We start from the raw sequence: 19,389 nt of genomic DNA on the forward strand, positions 1-19,389 counted from the left end.
TCCTGTACATCTTTACTGTATTTCATCTGACAACTTTCTTCCTCCACTATCTACTCTGCTTCGCTCACTTTTCTCTTTATTTTCATCTTTCTCTGAGAATTTTCACTCGCATTCCCTTTTTCTTCAGCAACCTCCATTCCCCGATGTTACCGGGCCATTATGATTCATGGCTTTGTGGAAGAACTTGTGGTGAATGAGGATCCAGAGTACCAGTGGATCGACCGTATCAGAACCCCTCGTGCATCCAACGAGGCCCGACAGAGACTCATCTTTCTCATGTCAGGTACTTAAACACTGTTGGGGATAAACAGTTTAGGACCCTTGAAACCAGATATGTTGAATAAAGACCAGGAGTCAAAGTTTAAAAAAATAATAAATTGAAGAAAAATTTAATGAAGAATAGTTTGCAGTTTCATCAGCAGAAGCCAGCTTCAAGTCTCCCAAGGAGTTCGTAGGCCGCTCCGCGTACATTCACATTTCCACAACAATTATACTCTAACAGAGTCCACTAACTACGTCATTACTTCAGGTTGGATGATTCTGATTGGCTAGGAAAAATAGACAAGATTAGAAATTTTCCACACGTGGACAGATAGTAAGAAGCATATCTCCCTTCGTCACGATGATGACGAGGGGGACCCTAGATTTAGGTACCGGATGTCCTTTTGGGGTCAAGATGTGGCGTCTGCTGGTCTCAAGCAGAATGCCAGTTGTCCAGTACAAAGGGACCTGCACAAAACACTTAGCGCACATACACAGATACACATGATTCACAGCTTCTTCAAGGCTGAAGTTGATCTGAGCTCTGCTCTGAGCAGGAAACTTTACCAAAACATACTGATAACATGTTCTTTTCTCTCAGTGAGAGGTACAGAGGAAAATAGATCCTTTAACATACATTGAAGAAGTCATTCAAATAATTTAACAGAAATATAAATGTTGATTTATAACTTAAAAGATATATATTGAAGCGGCAGTGGATTCCAGAATCCACCCCTTCAACACAAACTGTGTTCAAGAGAGACAAAGATATATGTAGGAGATATGAATTGTTCCATTAGTTTGCATATATTGCTGGTAGGGGTGTAATGGTATACACATTCATACTAAAATATGGTGCTCATGTGCACTGAATGAATACAGTGTTGTTTTAACCACTGCATGTGTGGAACCTCTCTGTGTGTGCAACGAGTTTCCCCCACAGGATGGAACAGTATCCTTTGCGAACACATCTGAAAAATAAAGAAGGACACTGCTGGATGAGTGCACAATTCAAGTCCAAGTCTTAAACATGAGACTTGCTTTATATTAAGTGCTTCAAACTAAATCATAAACCAATGTGGCTTGTTCTTCTGTTACATGTCTGTGTTGTTTAATGCATTTGAGATGCAGAGCTTACTTCTTACAGTCGTAAATGTTACAAAGTATTTCCATTTCATGTAAAGGATTATCCTGACAGCAAGCAAGTCAAAGTTTAACTTCACAGACTTCGATGAACATGTGCTGGTCAAATAGATGGAGCGGATTAGAAATGGAGTTCAATAATTCTGACCTTATTTATATTATTTATAACCTTATTTATAATGCTGTTGATGATACACTTAGCTCACGAGACAAGAGGATACACAATATTGGATTCACGAGAATGAGACAATATTTTAACACTATTTTTAAATTCACCCAAAAATGAAAATTCTGTCATTAAGTACTCACCCTCATGTCGTTCCACCTTTTGTTCATCATCAGAACACAAATTAAGATATTTTTGATGAATTCCGTGAGGTATATGACTCGTGCATAGACAGCAATTTAACAAACACTTTCAAGATCCAGAAAGGTAATAAAGACATCATTAAAAAAGTCAATGTCACTGCAGTGTTTCAACCTTAATGTTATGAAGCGACGAGAATACTTTATGTGTGCAAAAACAAAACAAAAATAATGACTTCATTTAACAATATCTTCTCTTCTGTGTCATTTTCATACACTGTTTATGTTCAGTGCTTCCTGGTTTTACATCAGAACGCAAACTCATTGGCTCATGTGGTGAGTGTGTAAATGCATATGTTTCTGTTGTAGGTGAATTGCAGAGGAAGATTGGACTGAAGGTGCTGGAGATGGGAGGGAATGCGGTGGTTGGTTACCTACAGTGTTTTGATCTGGAAGGGGAATCAGGCCTTGTGGTTCGTGCCATCGGGACAGCCTGCACACTTGAGAAAATCAGCACACTCCCTGCCACAGCCACACTCCCCAGCAACTCCTCTCCTTCAAAAGACATGAAAGAGTAAGTGTCTCTCTCTTTCTCACACACAAACCACCTCAAGGATAAAATGCACTGTTTTTGCATCTGTGCATGTCAGCATTAAGTCTTGCATTTTTTTTTTTAAGAGATTTGGAAATTGTTATTGTTTTGCTTTTCTTACAACTATCTCAGTTCATCTGCAGTACATTGGATTTCTTTTAAACTAAAAATGGATCAAGAATTGAATTTTGGATTAGAAATTAAAGTGTTGTACATGGGTTATTATTTTACACTTTAATAAAAATAGAGGCTGTTTGTTTTCAGTGAATTTTCACTCACTGTACACTACCATTCAAAACTTTGGGGTCTTTAAGATTCTTGAAAGAAGTGTGTTATGCTCACCAACGCTGCATTTATTTGATCAAAAAATAAAAACATAAATACAATGAAAACATTAATATTGTGAAATATTATTACAATTTAAAATGACTTTTTTCTATTTTAATACATATTTAAAATGTAATATTTTCCTATAATGCAAAGCTGAATTTTCAGCATCATGACTTCACTGTCGCACGATCCTTGAGAAATCATTCGAATATCTGATTTGCTGCTCAAGAAAACTTAAACAGTTGTGCTTCAAAAGATCAGCATTTATTTGAAAAAGAATTTTTGTTGATCAATATTATATATCCTTGCTGAATAAAACTATTAAAGGCACAATATGTAAGATTTTTGGAAAACCACTAGCAAAGTGTTATATATTTTGTTGACTTGTGTACTTACATTGTCCCAGATGTTTCTAGAATGTTTAAATCCAAAGAAATAAGCAATTTTCTTATTTACCACGAATACCATGTTTTACCATGCCTAAAATTGATCTAGCTTACTGCAGTGTGCAACAAGTGTCTCATTGTAGACATCTAGCAAACGCACAGAATAGCATTATAACAACTTTCAACACACAAATGTATCAGCATGGCGTTTACCCCACATACGCTGGACTGGAAGAAGCGGAAGCGGCGACTGCGGCATAATAAAAGCTCCACTGCTCTTGAGACGCGTGTCGTGCTCGTCTCTCATTAGCAATCGCTCCAGCGGCCTTTTAGCTGCACCCTGCTTCATACTACAGTAACTGTAGTACAGTTAATCTTTAATACATTAGCTCATCCATTAATATGATTTCTGCCCAAGCCCTGTCGGATTCTTTTCCACCGGCTTTGGATGTGAAGACAACACTTCCCATGATTCTGCAAAATCAAGGCATTATCAATCTACTCCTTTGTTTTGAATAAGCGACCTCTAGTGGGAAAAAAACTATATATTGTGCCTTTAATTCCTTAAAAAAAAAATCTTACTGACCCCAAACCTTTGAACATTAGTGTATTGTGATTAACATTTGCATCTATTTATTTAGCAGACATTTTTATCCACAGCAATTTATTATTATTAAAATAATTTATTCAGATGTTCTAACGTTCCTTTGGTTTTATTAAACAGGTATTAATGCAACATGAAAAAGAAAATGCTGCACAATTGCCCACTGTTTTCTGTTTATATATTTATAAATGAGTATGAGGGTGTGTGTGTGTTTGTTTCATGAGCTGCTGTTTTATAATTTCTACAAAAAATGCATTCTCAACACACAAACACACCACAATCTTGTTCTCCCCTGCATGTCCTCTATCTTCCTCTTGCTCTCTCTGTCTTTTTCTTCTGACGTTCTCCTGCATGCTGCATCTCTCCTGCACTAGCATGTGTTTGTGTTAGATGGCTTAAAGGTTAAATGCTGTACAGTTGTGCGTTTCAGAACTAGCCGTGGTTTGCATCCGGAGTGCTGCCTTGAGTCTGTTGTGTTTTGTGTTTGTGTTGTCTTTTCCCTTGCTCTCTAAGGAGCTAAGAATGTTTGAACTACAGTGACCTGCCTAACTAGACAGCATTTTTTTGTGCTGTCTAGATAGTCAGCTCAGTAGGTTTTTAAGAAAACATATTACAGCCAATATGGACTTTTCTACCTGTTGGTTTTTGAAGCGGTCTGCTTTGGGTGTGTGCGTAGGGGTGGGAATCTTTTAAGCACATCACAATCCGATCCAATTCCAATTTTGGGTAATCATGATCCATTTCTAAAATGATTTTTTTTTTCTTATTTATTGAGTTTACCAACTTTGAATATCAAATGAATTTGTGTATTTTCACTAAATGACTTATATAATTATAAGTACTACTTAAAATATTTAGAAATTAATTGTATGTTAATAATTATTAACCATCTAAATAGCTTCGAAATGTATATCTATTCTAAATATAGTGTCAAAAGCAAAAATAAAATAATAAAAGGCAACAAAGAAACAATACAAGCAATGAACAAAAAGTGTTTTCAGTAACTGAGAGTATGTGAAAGTTTTTCAGACAAGGGTACTGAGGGATTTTTTTTCTTTTCTTTTCTTTTGATTTAGTACTGATGACATCATAGACAGCGGCAGGTCTAATAGGCTGCATCCATATGGAAGTAAATTAATGCCAAATGTTTTTGAAATAAAAAGCTTGTTGAATTGCTCTAACTGAAAACAAATATGCACTACATTAGCTGTACTTGCATTTAGATGCACTGTATTTTTAAGGCTTGCATTTTTATGGGATGAAATTCAACATGGTCGTATATTTAAGCTGTGAATATTTCAATTAAAAATATTTCACACACATTTTCATTATTAAAAATTCAATAATTCATATTTACATTTCAAATTTCACTTCCAAGATATTTATTCTGTTTAAAAATACAACCTATAAAATTCAACTAGCAATTTTCAGTCCATTTTATTTCGCTTTACAAATTCGCTTCCACAAATTCAGTGGTTCAAATTCGGCAGAAAATTCAACATTTCACATCCGGGAACTGCAGGAAGAGCAGTAGAGTGCCGATGCATCATCTCTATCTGCTGTTAGTCTGCTTCACCAGCAGGTGCCGCTAGCGGCTGTTTAGGAAGACCAAAGCAACGCTAGTAAATCATCATTCATTCATAAAAACGGATTTACAGAATTAGAGCAAGCATAAGTGAATATGTGATGATTATCAGGGCCAGTATAAATGCAGAAAAGCTGATAAAGACACAAAAGCTGCATTTATGTTTAATTCAGTGTATTTACGCTTACTTTCCCAGTGTAGCTACAGCTTTCTCTCCAGTGAACAAGATAACGTTATTGCCCGATGCTGGTGTACAGATCAAACGTTAAATCTGAGATAGACATATATTTCTCTCTGTTGTTTAGTTTCCTTAACTTTATATCGAGGCACTGTGCTGTAATACTAGGGCTTCCCTCATCCGTCATAGGATTCCCCTGCCATCAGGACAAAAACTCTTAACACAGCTTAATGGACTCGTACAGTGATAAAAAAGACCAAACTCGCACCTCATTTGTGATGTAGGTTAGACTATATAGGCTCCAAGAAAGCAGATACTGGCATAAAGTTGATTTGACGCTGAACGTTTGATTATGATATTCGCAAATTTAGGGACCGTCTCTAAAGTTACGACATTCTGTATTCACGTTTCTACCTTCTACCAAACTCTTGTAGACACACATGCACATATACATATTCAAACACACCTCACTCAAAGTACATGCATATATTTATACTATTTATTTATTTATTTATTTTTTTTTTTACACGTTCATCACACTATTTTTTTTTTACTTTGTTCATTTTTTATTTTACCTGATCATAGATTATCCTGCTTATACAAATTTTAAATAAAATTTAGAAATAAAATTAACTAAGTAGAACTAATTGTGTGATGAATGTGTAAAAAAAAGAAAAAGTATATGTGCATGTACTTTGAGTTGAGTGTGTTTGAATATGTGTGTGTGTGTGTGTGTGTGTGTGTGTGTGAGAGAGAGAGAGAGAGAGAGAGAGAGAGAGAGCGAGAGAAGGGTGCATCACTCTTTGACCTGGCACCTATAGATGAACACTTCACAGGTAGTTTTGGTGACTAAATCATTCTCATCATATGCTATTGAGCTTTAAGTTATGGCAATTTTTTGTATAATCCAATACAGTAGTGAAATACATAGCAATCTTTACATATTACTTGACACTTTATTTGGAACCACTTTACAGTAAGGTTCATAATGTATTAACTAATGTGAACTATCCATGAGCAACACATTTGTTGTTGTATTTGTTAATCTTTGTTAACGTTAATAAAAATACAGCAGTTCATTGTTCATGTTACTTCACTGTGCATTAACTAAAGTTGACAAATACAACTCTTGATTTTAATAATGTATTAGTAAATGCTGGAATTAACATTAACAAAGATTAGTAAGTGCTGTAGAAGTGCAGTTCATTGTTCGTTCATATCAACTATTTAATATAAAGTGTTACCTTTTATTATAATAAACATCAAAAATCTAAAAGGTTTGCATTATACCTGACAGCTAGATGAACAATTTACAGTTGGTTTTGTGACTAAGTCATTCTCTTTAAATGCAATTGAAGGTAGAAACGTGAATACAGAATGTCGTAACTTTAGAGACGGTCCCTAAATTTGCGAATATCATAATCAAACGTTCAGCGTCAAATCAACTTTATGCCAGTATCTGCTTTCTTGGAGCCTATATAGTCTAACCTACATCACAAATGAGGTGCGAGTTTGGTCTTTTATATCACTGTACGAGTCCATTAAGCTGTGTTAAGAGTTTTATATGTCCTGATGGCAGGGCAATCCTATGACGGATGAGGGAAGCCCTAGTATTACAACACAGCGCCGCGATATAAAGTTAAGGAAACTAAACAACAGAGAGAAATATATGTCTATCTCAGATTTAACGTTTGATCTGTACACCAGCATCGGGCAATAACGTTATCTTGTTCACTGTACAGAAAGCTGTAGCTACACAGGGAAAGTAAGCGTAAATACACTGAATTAAACATAAATGCAGTTTTTGTGTCTTTATCAGCTTTTCTGCATTTATACTGGCCCTGATAATCATCACATATTCACTTATGCTTGCTCTAATTCTGTAAATCCGTTTTTATGAATGAATGATGACTTACTAGCCGTTGCTCGTCTTTGTAAACAGCCGCTAGCGGCACCTGCTGGTGAAGAAGACCAACAGCAGATAGAGATGATGCATCGGCACTCTACTGCTCTTCCTGCAGTTCCCGGATGTGAAATGTTGAATTTTCTGCCGAATTTGAACCACTGAATTTGTGGGAGCGAATTTGTAAAGCGAAATAAAATGGACTGAAAATTGCTAGTCGAATTTTATAGGTTGTATTTTTAAACAGAATGAATATTTTGGAAGTGAAATTTGAAAGGTGAATATGAATTATTGAATTTTTAATAATGAAAATGTGTGTGAAATATTTTTAATTGAAATATTCACAGCTTAAATATACGATTGTGTTGAATTTCATCCCATAAACATGCAAGCCTTAAAAATACAGTGCATCTAAATGCAAGCACAGCTAATGTAATGCATATTTTTTTTCAAATAGTGCAATTCAACAAGCTTTTTATTTCAAAAACATTTGGCATTATCTTACTTCCATACATCCACACTAATACACAGATCTATTTTAACCTGTCAAATGTTTACATTAAAGGAATAGCTGACTTCCGAATAAAAATTTCCTGATAATTATGGAAGTAAATTAATGCCAAATGTTTTTGAAATAAAAAGCTTGTTGAATTGCTCTAACTGGAAAAAAAAAAAATGCATTACATTAGCTGTACTTGCATTTAGATGCACTGTATTTTTAAGGCTTGCATTTTTATGGGATGAAATTCAACACAGTCGTATATTTAAGCTGTGAATATTTCAATTAAAAATATTTCACACACATTTTCATTATTAAAAATTAAATAATTCATATTCACATTTCAAATTTCACTTCCAAGATATTTATTCTGTTTAAAAATACAACCTATAAAATTCGACTAGCAATTTTCAGTCCATTTTATTTCACTTTACAAATTCGCTTCCACAAATTCAGTGGCTCAAATTCGGCAGAAAATTCAACATTTCACATCCGGGAACTGCAGGAAGAGCAGTAGAGTGCCGATGCATCATCTCTATCTGCTGTTAGTCTTCTTCACCAGCAGGTGCCGCTAGCGGCTGTTTAGGAAGACCAAAGCAACGCTAGTAAGTCATTCATTCATAAAAACGGATTTACAGAATTAGAGCAAGCGGTAAGTGAATGTGTGATGATTATCAGGGCCAGTATAAATGCAGAAAAGCTGATAAAGACACAAAAGCTGCATTTATGTTTAATTCAGTGTCTTTACGCTTACTTTCCCTGTGTAGCTACAGCTTTCTCTACAGTGAACAAGATAACGTTATTGCCCGATGCTGGTGTATAGATCAAACGTTAAATCTGAGATAGACATATATTTCTCTCTGTTGTTTAGTTTCCTTAACTTTATATCGCAGCGCTGTGTTGTAATACTAGGGCTTCCCTCATCCGTCATAGCTGCCATCAGGACATATAAACTCTTAACACAGCTTAATGGACTCGTACAGTGATATAAAAGACCAAACTCGCACCTCATTTGTGATGTAGGTTAGACTATATAGGCTCCAAGAAAGCAGATACTGGCATAAAGTTGATTTGACGCTGAACGTTTGATTATGATACTCGCAAATTTAGGGACCGTCTCTAAAGTTACGACATTCTGTATTCACGTTTCTACCTTCTACCAAACTCTTGTAGACACACATGCACATATACATATTCAAACACACCCCACTCAAAGTACATGCATATATACTATTTCTTTTTTTTTTTTTTTTACACGTTCATCACACAATTTTTTTTTTACTTTGTTCATTTTTTATTTTACCTGATCATAGATTATCCTGCTTATACAAATTTTAAATTAAATTTAGAAATAAAATTAACTAAGTAGAACTAATTGTGTGATGAATGTGTAAAAAAAAGAAAAAGTATATGTGCATGTACTTTGAGTTGAGTGTGTTTGAATATGTGTGTGTGTGTGTGTGTGTGTGTGTGTGAGAGAGAGAGAGAGAGAGAGAGAGAAGGGTGCATCACTCTTCGACCTGGCACCTATAGATGAACACTTCACAGGTAGTTTTGGTGATTGTAAATCATTCTCATCAAATGCTATTGAGCTTTAAGTTATGGCATTTTTTTGTATGATCCAATACAGTAGTGAAATACATAGCAATCTTTACATATTACTTGACAGTTTATTTGGAAACACTTTACAGTAAGGTTCATAATGTATTAACTAATGTGAACTATCCATGAGCAACACATTTGTTGTTGTATTTGTTAATCTTTGTTAACGTTAATAAAAATACAGCAGTTCATTGTTCATGTTACTTCACTGTGCATTAACTAAAGTTGACAAATACAACTCTTGATTTTAATAATGTATTAGTAAATGCTGGAATTAACATTAACAAAGATTAGTAAGTGCTGTAGAAGTGCAGTTCATTGTTCGTTCATATCAACTATTTAATATAAAGTGTTACCTTTTATTTTAATAAACATCAAAAATCTAAAAGGTTTGCATTATACCTGACACCTAGATGAACAATTTACAGTTGGTTTTGTGACTAAGTCATTCTCTTTAAATGCTATTGAAGGTAGAAACGTGAATACATAATGTTGTAACTTTAGAGACAGTCCCTAAATTTGCGAATATCATAATCAAACGTTCAGCGTCAAATCAACTTAATGCCAGTATCTGCTTTCTTGGAGCCTATATAGTCTAACCTACATCACAAATGAGGTGCGAGTTTGGTCTTTTATATCACTGTACGAGTCCATTAAGCTGTGTTAAGAGTTTATATGTCCTGATGGCAGCAATGACGGATGAGGGAAGCCCTAGAATTACAACACAGCGCTGCGATATAAAGTTAAGGAAACTAAACAACAGAGAAAAATATATGTCTATCTCAGATTTAACGTTTGATCTATACACCAGCATCGGGCAATAACGTTATCTTGTTCACTGGAGAGAAAGCTGTAGCTACACTGGGAAAGTAAGCGTAAATACACTGAATTAAACATAAATGCAGCTTTTGTGTCTTTATCAGCTTTTCTGCATTTATACTGGCCCTGATAATCATCACACATTCACTTACCGCTTGCTCCATTTCTGTAAATCTGTTTTTATGAATGAATGATGACTTACTAGCCGTGATCTCTCTTAAACAGCCGCTAGCGGCACCTGCTGGTGAAGAAGACCAACAGCAGATAGAGATGATGCATCGGCACTCTACTGCTCTTCCTGCAGTTCCCGGATGTGAAATGTTGAATTTTCTGCCGAATTTGAACCACTGAATTTGTGGAAGCGAATTTGTAAAGCGAAATAAAATGGACTGAAAATTGCTAGTTGAATTTTATAGGTTGTATTTTTAAACAGAATGAATATTTTGGAAGTGAAATCTAAAAGGTGAATATGAATTATTGAATTTTTAATAATGAAAATGTGTGTGAAATATTTTTAATTGAAATATTCACAGCCTAAATATACGACCATGTTGAATTTCAGCCCATAAAAATGCAAGCCTTAAAAATACAGTGCATCTAAATGCAAGTACAGCTAATGTAATGCATATTTTTTTCAAATAGTGCAATTCAACAAGCTTTTTATTTCAAAAACATTTGGCATTATTTTACTTCCATAATAATTTACTCACCCCAATGTCATCCAAGATGTTTATGTCTTTCTTGCAGGTGCAAGACGAGCATTTGTGGTTAAAAAATATATATACATATATATATATATATTTTTTAATTATCGATCGTTTCGATAGATAAGACCCTAATTCCTCGACTGGGATCATGTAGAGCCCTTTGAAGCTGCAGTGAAACTGCAATTTGGACCTTCAACCCATTGTAGTCCACTATATGGAGAAAAATCCTGTGTTTTCCTCAAAAAACTTTCCTCAAACTTTTGACTGAAAAAGAAAGACATCTTGGATGACATGGGGGTGAGTAAATTATCAGGAAATTTTAATTCTGAAGTGAACTAATCCTCTAATTTTGCGCCCTTCAGAATTAACACAAAGAAAGCGCATATGAGCATTTGAAAGCAAACGTCTGTCCATAATTGAGTTTTGTGTATTGAATTTATACTGCATTTTAATTGGCATAAATTATGCCTTGGTAGAGCATTTTTATTTTTTATTTAAGGGAAAACACTGAAATATCCAGAGAATAGTTTTTTTTTTCTCCCACCCCTATGTGCGCACACGCATGTTTGTGTTATGTCGATGTTATGTCCACGTTCCACGTTCTCTGTGATTGTACAGTACACAGTGGTGCGTGTGTGTGTTTAATGTATGAAATATGCGTGAATGTGTGTGTAGCTCTCCGCAGGCTGCTCCTTCCACTCTCGGATGTCGTTCCACACACAGCAGTCCAGTTCACAGTGCGAGCAGTCGTCTTTCTCAGGGCTTCTCCGTTTCTGTGCCGACACTGCTGTTCGCCGGTATGAAACCCAGACACAGGAGCTCAGAAGCCCCCAGAGCCAGGCAGTGTAGGCAGGTACCCCACGACCCCCATGACCCCGTCACGACCCACCACGGACCTCTCACCACCCCTTGTTCTTCATTGGCAGACAGCTACGACATCACCAGACCCCCTCCCTTCAGCTGCCAAAGCAACCTCGTTTACAGCTTTAAAACGCCTCTGACCAATCAGTGAGCTGCATTCAGCTGTCACTTACGGAGTATATCCAATCAGAGGTGTGGGTTTAGCTTTTGTGTTTTTAAGTTGTGCGTGTGTACCTTTATTCTCAGGCAGGGTTGTTGAATTTTACATTTTGGCCTTGTAAAGGCAGTAGTCGACCCTTGTTATCAAAGCGTTGTGCTTTGGTTGGCTGAAACACGCTTCTTGTTCATCTCATTTGCATTCTGCCTCTTTTTCAGTTTTCACAGTGTTGGATTTTTCTCCATTTATTTTTGCTATCCATGCCCACAACATCACGTGCTTTCCTCTCTCTTCCTGACATCCTCACGTGCTCTACCCTTTCAGCAGCAAGCAGTCAACACTTTTCCTCCTTTCTTTCTCTACCTCTAGTCCTTCTTCACACAAACACGCACACATGCACACGCTCAAACACACGCACACGGGCACAGTCCTCATGTATGACCCTGTGAGTCCGTGTGTGTTGATGGTGTGTGTTACTCCTTGCTCTGACAGGCCAGGTTTTGGGGAGGAGGCCCCAGGCGTCCCGTTGTCCTCGGGACCCCCCACCCCTCTGAGAGCACAAACCTTCTCCTCCTTCTCCCCCTCCAAGTCCTACAGTCGCCAGTCTTCCTCCTCTGACACCGAGCTCAGCCTAACCCCCAAAACCGGTAAGATACCCGTCCCCACCTGACCTCAGGCACTCTGCCAGACACTCTCTCTCTCTCCACGAGCCTTCATTTTAATCAATATCAATGCACTGACCCCAGTATCAAAGCCTAGAGGCAGAGGGTGTAGGGCACAGTGTCTTTGTATATTTTGTTCTAGTTTTGTGTTTATTTAATTTATGTTTTTTCCCTCCATTATTACTTTATCTGCATGTGTGATATGTTTATTTTTATTTGATTCAAGGCTGTGATCTCGGATTTTGTGCGTTTGGAATTTTATGAAATTATAATTTTGTCTACTTTATTCTTTTATTATCTTTCCAGGGATGCAAACTACTCACCTTTATGCTAAATCCTCAGTTTGTTATACAAAATAGGTCACTTATTATTTGTTTCATGCTGAACCAAGCAGCTTATATTTTTACAGTAAAGTTAATTTTTTAAATGGATAGGTCACCCAAAAATGAATGTTCTGTCATTATTTACTCACCCTTATGTTGTTCCAAACCATATATGACTTTCATTCCTCTTGTGTAACACTGAAAAATATATTTTGAGAAAAGTTTTTTTTGTCCATTCTGTGGAAGTCAATGGGGTTTAACCCTCTGGAGTCTGAGGCTGATTTGGGGCCTGGAGAAGTTTTGACATGCCCTGACATTTGTGCTTTTTTTCAGTTGTTCATAAACATATTAATGGAAAAAGTGTCATTATACTGTATTCAGCACAAACTAGGCTACCATACTATGTGAGGAACAAGTATGCACATGTTTGCGTTTTTGAAGGAATAACGTTTATGCATGGTTATTGAAAAAACAAAAAAATTAAGCCACTGAAATAAGGCCAAAATATATATATTAAATCAGTGTTTACAAGTCTTCCTGGGTTTTGGAGGTTGTAGGCTAGAGTTTTTGCTTCAAAATTATGTAAAAATTATAATGCCTACTTGTTCATATAAAACTTTTTATTTATTTAGTTTTTGTAAGACACTTTTTGTCAAGAAACACAGTATGACAGTATAGTGAATCATCATGAATAATGGATCATTTACACCTGAGAAGACAAAAGAATCGCATAAAGAACCTCTAATGGTGCTGTATAATAATGAGGCCTTTCAGTCAGGTAGACTTTGAAAAAAACCTTTGTAATCATGTCCTAGCTTAATTTAAAATAATGGTATTCTATTATATTCTTTAAAATATAATGTATTTCTGTGATGCAAAGAGTCTGACTATAGGTTTTTAGTTTAAAAGCATGCACATTTGGAGAAATATTGATGTATTCTCATATGTTTATGTCAATTTTCTATACAGATTTTATTCTATACAGAGTTTATTCTATATTCATTGTTATCATTATGAGCGCTGCTGTTTGGTTCCCAATATTCTTTATAATATCTTTTGTGTTCTGCAGAAGATAGTAAGTCAGTTGACAATAACTTCTGGATGAACTGTCCCTTTAACATGAAGCCTCAAGAGGTATTTTGTAAAGTAGATATAAGGTTGATATTTAACTGTACTTGTATGAAAATGCTAGTTTTTGCTTTTGATTGGGTCATCGTGTGCTCGACTACAACATTGCTAGCACAGATAGTCTGCGTAAATGTGCTGAGTGTTTTTCTGAAGGTTTCACAACTTAAGACACTCATTGAAAAGCAAAAGATAAGGTGCGGCTTTTCCTTGCAGACACCCTAAATTACAAAACATGATGATTTAAAATTGTTTCAGCACTAATTTTGCACTAATAAAGCTGATTTTAAAACTGTGGGAGACCACAAACATAATGAAAGGTTCAACCGATTTTTAGCATTAAAATGCACACACTGGATAATTCGACTGGACTGCGAGACCACACACCTGTTGATTGTAGGAGCAATTTCACAGTGAGATGAGATCTCATGGAGACTCACTAGATCAAATGTGACTTAAGAAAAACAAATGGAGGACAATCAACATTGTCATCAGGCCGCCCTGCCACGCATTCTGCTTTACAGTGAAAAACAAAGTAGAAAAAAAGAATATGAGTGATCTTCTTTCTCAATACTCCCCTTTCGTGGCATGTTTGTGGCTGCCAAGTTTCAGCTAAAGAAGCATGCAACATCCGTTATGCTTGCTCACTCTCATTGGCTCTCGCAGGTTATCATGTCAGAGGCAGCCCGATTAAGAGTCATGTTTGATATTTACTTATTAGTAAATATCTTAATTTATCAGTTAATCATAATGACACCACACAATAGAGAAAAAAATAGTTTGCGACAAGCCTTGAATCCACAATCGGGGGTGCAAATTGAGCTAAAAATAGGGTTGTAATATGTGGCCAGCCTAAGCAAACAATAACGTATTAATGTGCACAAGAAACAAAAGGCCACAGTATCATTTATAAAATCGATACTCTTCATTTTTTAAAATTATTTTATCTTCCTCCTTTTCTCTCTCCTCTGTTGTTCATCATTCATATCTTTTACATTAAAAAACATTGTAATTTATGAACGTTGTTGTGTCTTAGTCTTTTAGTGTTTTCAAGTGAAATGCAAATTCTTTTTGAAGCAAATTTACCTAAGCTGTAGAATTGTTTTCTACATTTTTAAATAAAATGGTTTGAAAAGGTTTGAAAATCCCACTTTAGAGGTATTATTCACCTAAATATGAAAATGTTATTTTCTCTCACTCATGTCGTTCTGTTTCCATACAACATTAGTTTATAGTGACCATGTCTGTCAAGCTAAAAAAAAAAAAAAAACATAAAAGAATAATTTTTGTAGTCCATATGACTAATCAGAGTCTCTTCAAGTGATAAGACAGCTTTGTATGAAGAGCAAACTGAATTATGATAATTCACAGAGTTAAGTCGAAGTCAAGTCAAAGTTCTGACAGAAGTTTCAAGTTTTTTGGATGAACTTTATACAGTGCATACCTTAAAAAAATAACTTGCTGGAAACTTGTGACTTTCTGACCTTTTTATTACCTCTCATCAGTTTGCATCCCTGTCTTTCTGGGTTCCTCTTTCTGTTTACATTTCAGTCACCCACCCCTCTTACTTTTTTCTCATGTGAATGTCTTCATACCTTTCCTCCCCAAACTGTCCTTCTCTCTAATTCTTTCTCTGTCAGCGAGGATATTTCTGTGTCCCAGTTCTCCTGCCCTTGAGTCTGAATCATCTCCCCTCCCCTCTGCCCATCTGCCCCGTCACTTTCGGCCAAGGATGGCCCCCAGGAGTACAACTCCTCCCCCTCTCCATGTCAGCCAATCAGACACAGCCATGCTTCGAAAGAGCGTGTCTTTCAGTGAGGAACTGCTGCTGGCGGCCTCTGGTAGGACACACCCACTGCTGTCCCAATGACCTTTGACCCTTGGTGCAGTGATTGCATCCAGTGTGACCACACCAACCCCTGTGCTGCCCTCTGGAAGAATATCATGCCCGTCTTTGCATAAATCGTACTAACAAATGTTTTTTTCCTCATTTGCCCACATACATATTTCGACAAATGCACTCTGCTTATGATAGAGCAGTGTGGTTTAATGTATTTTGAGCACTCTGGTTTAACAAAACCCCACTTGCATGTTTTTTCAGCCTGACTGCAAGTTAGATTTCTCCACCAATGAAAGTGCAAACAAGAAAAGCAAACCAGCGTCCCTCAGTCATCTCTTATTGGCTGGTTCCATAAAATCTCATTTCCTAGTGCCTGGGCTCTGAGCTTATGTGTCTTTTAATTGTTAATTGTTTTATTCTGTTCAAATATGATGACCAGATGAAGTTGAATGTTATTGTGATGAATGTTACTTCTTAATTGAGTCTCTAGATGTTTTGTGTGGTGTCATATTTGTATTACTTTAAGTGTATATCCAACAAATATATAATTATTACATTTTTAGAATACAAAGTTTGCCTTGTGTTTTCAAAATAGAAGTGAACATTGTCTTTATATTAGACAGCTTCTCTACCTAATAGAGTGTAGAAAGTCACTTACTGGATATGAAGGCTATGGGCACCTAATGACTGATACCACCATTCAAAAGTTTGGGGTCAGTAAGATTTATTTATTTATTTTTTTTGGAAGGAAATTAATACTTTTATGGAGCAAGGATGCATTAAATTGTTCTAAAGTGACAGTAAAGACATTTATAATGTTACAAACTATTAAGTAGCCAACTCTTTCCAACTTTGATAATTATAAGAAATGTTTAGAATTTCTGAAGGATCACATGACACTGAAGACTGGAGTAAAGATACTGAAAATTCAGCTTTGCATCACAGAAGTAAATAACAATTTTAAAATAAATTACAATAGAAAACAGTAGTTTTATCATATTACTGTTTTACTGTATTTGATCCAATTAATGAAGCCTTGGTGAGCATAATAGACTTCTTTCAAAAATCTTAGACCCCAAACTTTTGTATGATAGTGTATATTAATCATTTTTGCATGATTTATTTAGGTATTCTGGTGCAGCCTTTATATGCTTCACAGCTATTAGAATATTCCTGTATGTATGTTCTTTACCTACGTTGACAACAATTCACAAAAGCAAAAAAATAACTAAATGTTTACATGACAAGAATTATAGAATATTAATAATATAACAAGAATAATATTACTAGAATTACTAGAAACCAATATATATATATATATATATATATATATATATATATATATATAATATATATATATATATATATATATATATATATATATATATATATAATATGCCATGCAATTTTAATTAATATAAGACTATTCTTCTGCATGTAAACACAGGCATAGGCACACAGAAGAGGTGAATGTATGTGAGTGCATGGGCTATTTTAACATTGTTTATTTGGTTATTTAGAAGTAAAGTATCGTTTGTCAACTTTCATTTCCCCTGAATTTCTCTCTCTTCACCACCAACAGGAATGGGAAGTGGCGGCAGTGCAGGGAAGGAGGCGGGGCCTCTTAAAGCTCTTCTTAGGCAACAGACCCAATCAGCACTGGAGCAGAGAGTAAGACAAAGACAATATATTCACATGTGTTTATATATTCACTATCAAGTTTATGCACAAAAGACTGGTGATTATGAGAATTATGTTTCTCCACTCTATCTCTCTCTCACTGGACTTCAGGGGGTTTCATCATCCTCTGAAGCATTTGTTAGGACAGGGGTATGTCTGGAAAGGGCATGCCGAATATTTCTGGTTGTAGAATCTTTTATTTATCTTGTTTCCCAAAATCCTCCCTGTTTGAGAACTGTAAACTTGAAGACCTGCATCTCTTCTACTGTCCTATTGACTTCATTATCAAACCAATGACACATCAGTATTGTGACTATTGGTTTGGGCATCATGTGGTTATGCACCCATTTACATGGAGAATGTTCTAGAACCTTTGACAGGTGCTATGAAGCTCTCATGTTTATCTGTATGTCACAGTTTTGCTGTGATCTTTGTCTGATTTTGTCCTGGGGTGAAATGTCTTGTGAAATAATGAAATTATGATTAAGTGAATAGCCAGAGTTCTTATAGCCTGTGTCTTCACACTCATATGGATGAGAAAGAAACAGGTGCTGGTAACAATTTTGTTCAGGCTTTTAATCAGGACTACTTGAATATTATTTAATATTGTTTAATATTTGAGTGGTAAGTTAAGTAAATATAAGGGCCTCCATATGCATTTATGAGCATGTAAACCGAAGGACCACTTTTTAAACCACTTACATCTACTGAAAGTCCTGATGTATTGCATCATGCAGAGTTGTTACCCAGTAAAAGAGCCTAAAGTGTCTCTGCATGAATGTTGCTGCAATTGCTAAATATTGACAATGTAATCACATGACCCAACAGGTTTCCATTTCTGCACCATAAAATCTTCAGTTATGTGTGAAGATTTCAGTACAGAAGTTCACCTGTCTTCATGACATTTGCTAGAATGCCAGTGGGTCACCTTTGTCTGTTCTGTATGACCCCTCCATCACCATTCTGTGTGTTTCAGGAATACCCTTTCTTCACGTTGACCTCCTTCCCTCCTGGATTTCTCCTTCACTTGGGGGGTGTGGTCAGTGCACGCTCAGTAAAGCTTCTGGATCGAATCCACAACCCAGGTAAGATGGCTCGTATTACACAAGCACAAACATAAACAAATACCTGCAACACACTACATATATGATATATTAACATAATTTCAAATAACAAAACTTAACTGTAGTAAGGACTAGGGCTGGGTTGAGAATATCGATTTCTCGATTTTAATCGGTTGACCAATATTGATGCTTCAATCCCCAAGAATCGATCCTTTTAGTCTATGCTGTTTTCAGTTGATGCATGAACAAATCTTTACTAAACATTATTTGCAGTGCAACTTCCATCAAGTAAATCGCTTTTTGTTTTGTTATTTTTGATATAAAAAAGTCACTGCTTTCAATTCGTCAATTTAATTATGAAATTCAAACAATAAATATCGGTTTGGTGACGCGACAGATTGCCGTAGTTCAAGCGAAGTGGCTGTGCAGAGCGCGAGTGAACCGATTGCCTCTACCTCTTTACAAAGTTGTATAAAACAACAAACAGTAAAACAGTTTTGTAAAGTTGCATTTACCTCAGGAAAGCCATTCAATATCCATAGTTTGTTAGTCAGCTAGAATAAATAACTCTGGACAGGAGCTAAAATATAGACACTGCGTTCCAAATTATTATGCAAGTGACATATCAGTAAGATTTCAGTACAATTAACATTCAGATTTTAGTTTTTCTAAGAAAATGTTTGTTTGTTTATTTATCCATGTCTTTTTAGATAACTGGTATCAATCTCAGACAACATGACTTGCCACATCTATGGAAACCCT

The 19,389-nt window shown here is 35.8% G+C and overlaps 1 protein-coding gene across 12 annotated transcripts in view; it reads left to right on the forward strand.

The window, feature by feature from the left end:
- Nucleotides 1-19,389, forward strand: part of c2cd5 (C2 calcium dependent domain containing 5) — a 58,582-nt gene that overhangs the window by 3,367 nt on the left and 35,826 nt on the right. For 9 of the 12 annotated variants that reach the window (XM_067389947.1, XM_067389950.1, XM_067389948.1 and 6 more), the window contains exons 6-10: nt 128-283; nt 2,080-2,284; nt 12,426-12,580; nt 17,466-17,554; nt 18,540-18,648. In XM_067389947.1, coding sequence (XP_067246048.1) covers nt 128-283; nt 2,080-2,284; nt 12,426-12,580; nt 17,466-17,554; nt 18,540-18,648 — 714 coding nt within the window. Of the gene's footprint in view, nt 1-127; nt 284-2,079; nt 2,285-11,590; nt 11,765-12,425; nt 12,581-15,683; nt 15,885-17,465; nt 17,555-18,539; nt 18,649-19,389 lie in introns of those variants that run through there. The other 3 variants (XM_067389957.1, XM_067389956.1, XM_067389955.1) reach the window with 3 other exon arrangements.

Source organism: Chanodichthys erythropterus, chromosome 7, assembly GCF_024489055.1.
Source record: "Chanodichthys erythropterus isolate Z2021 chromosome 7, ASM2448905v1, whole genome shotgun sequence".
Classification (NCBI taxonomy): domain Eukaryota; kingdom Metazoa; phylum Chordata; class Actinopteri; order Cypriniformes; family Xenocyprididae; genus Chanodichthys; species Chanodichthys erythropterus.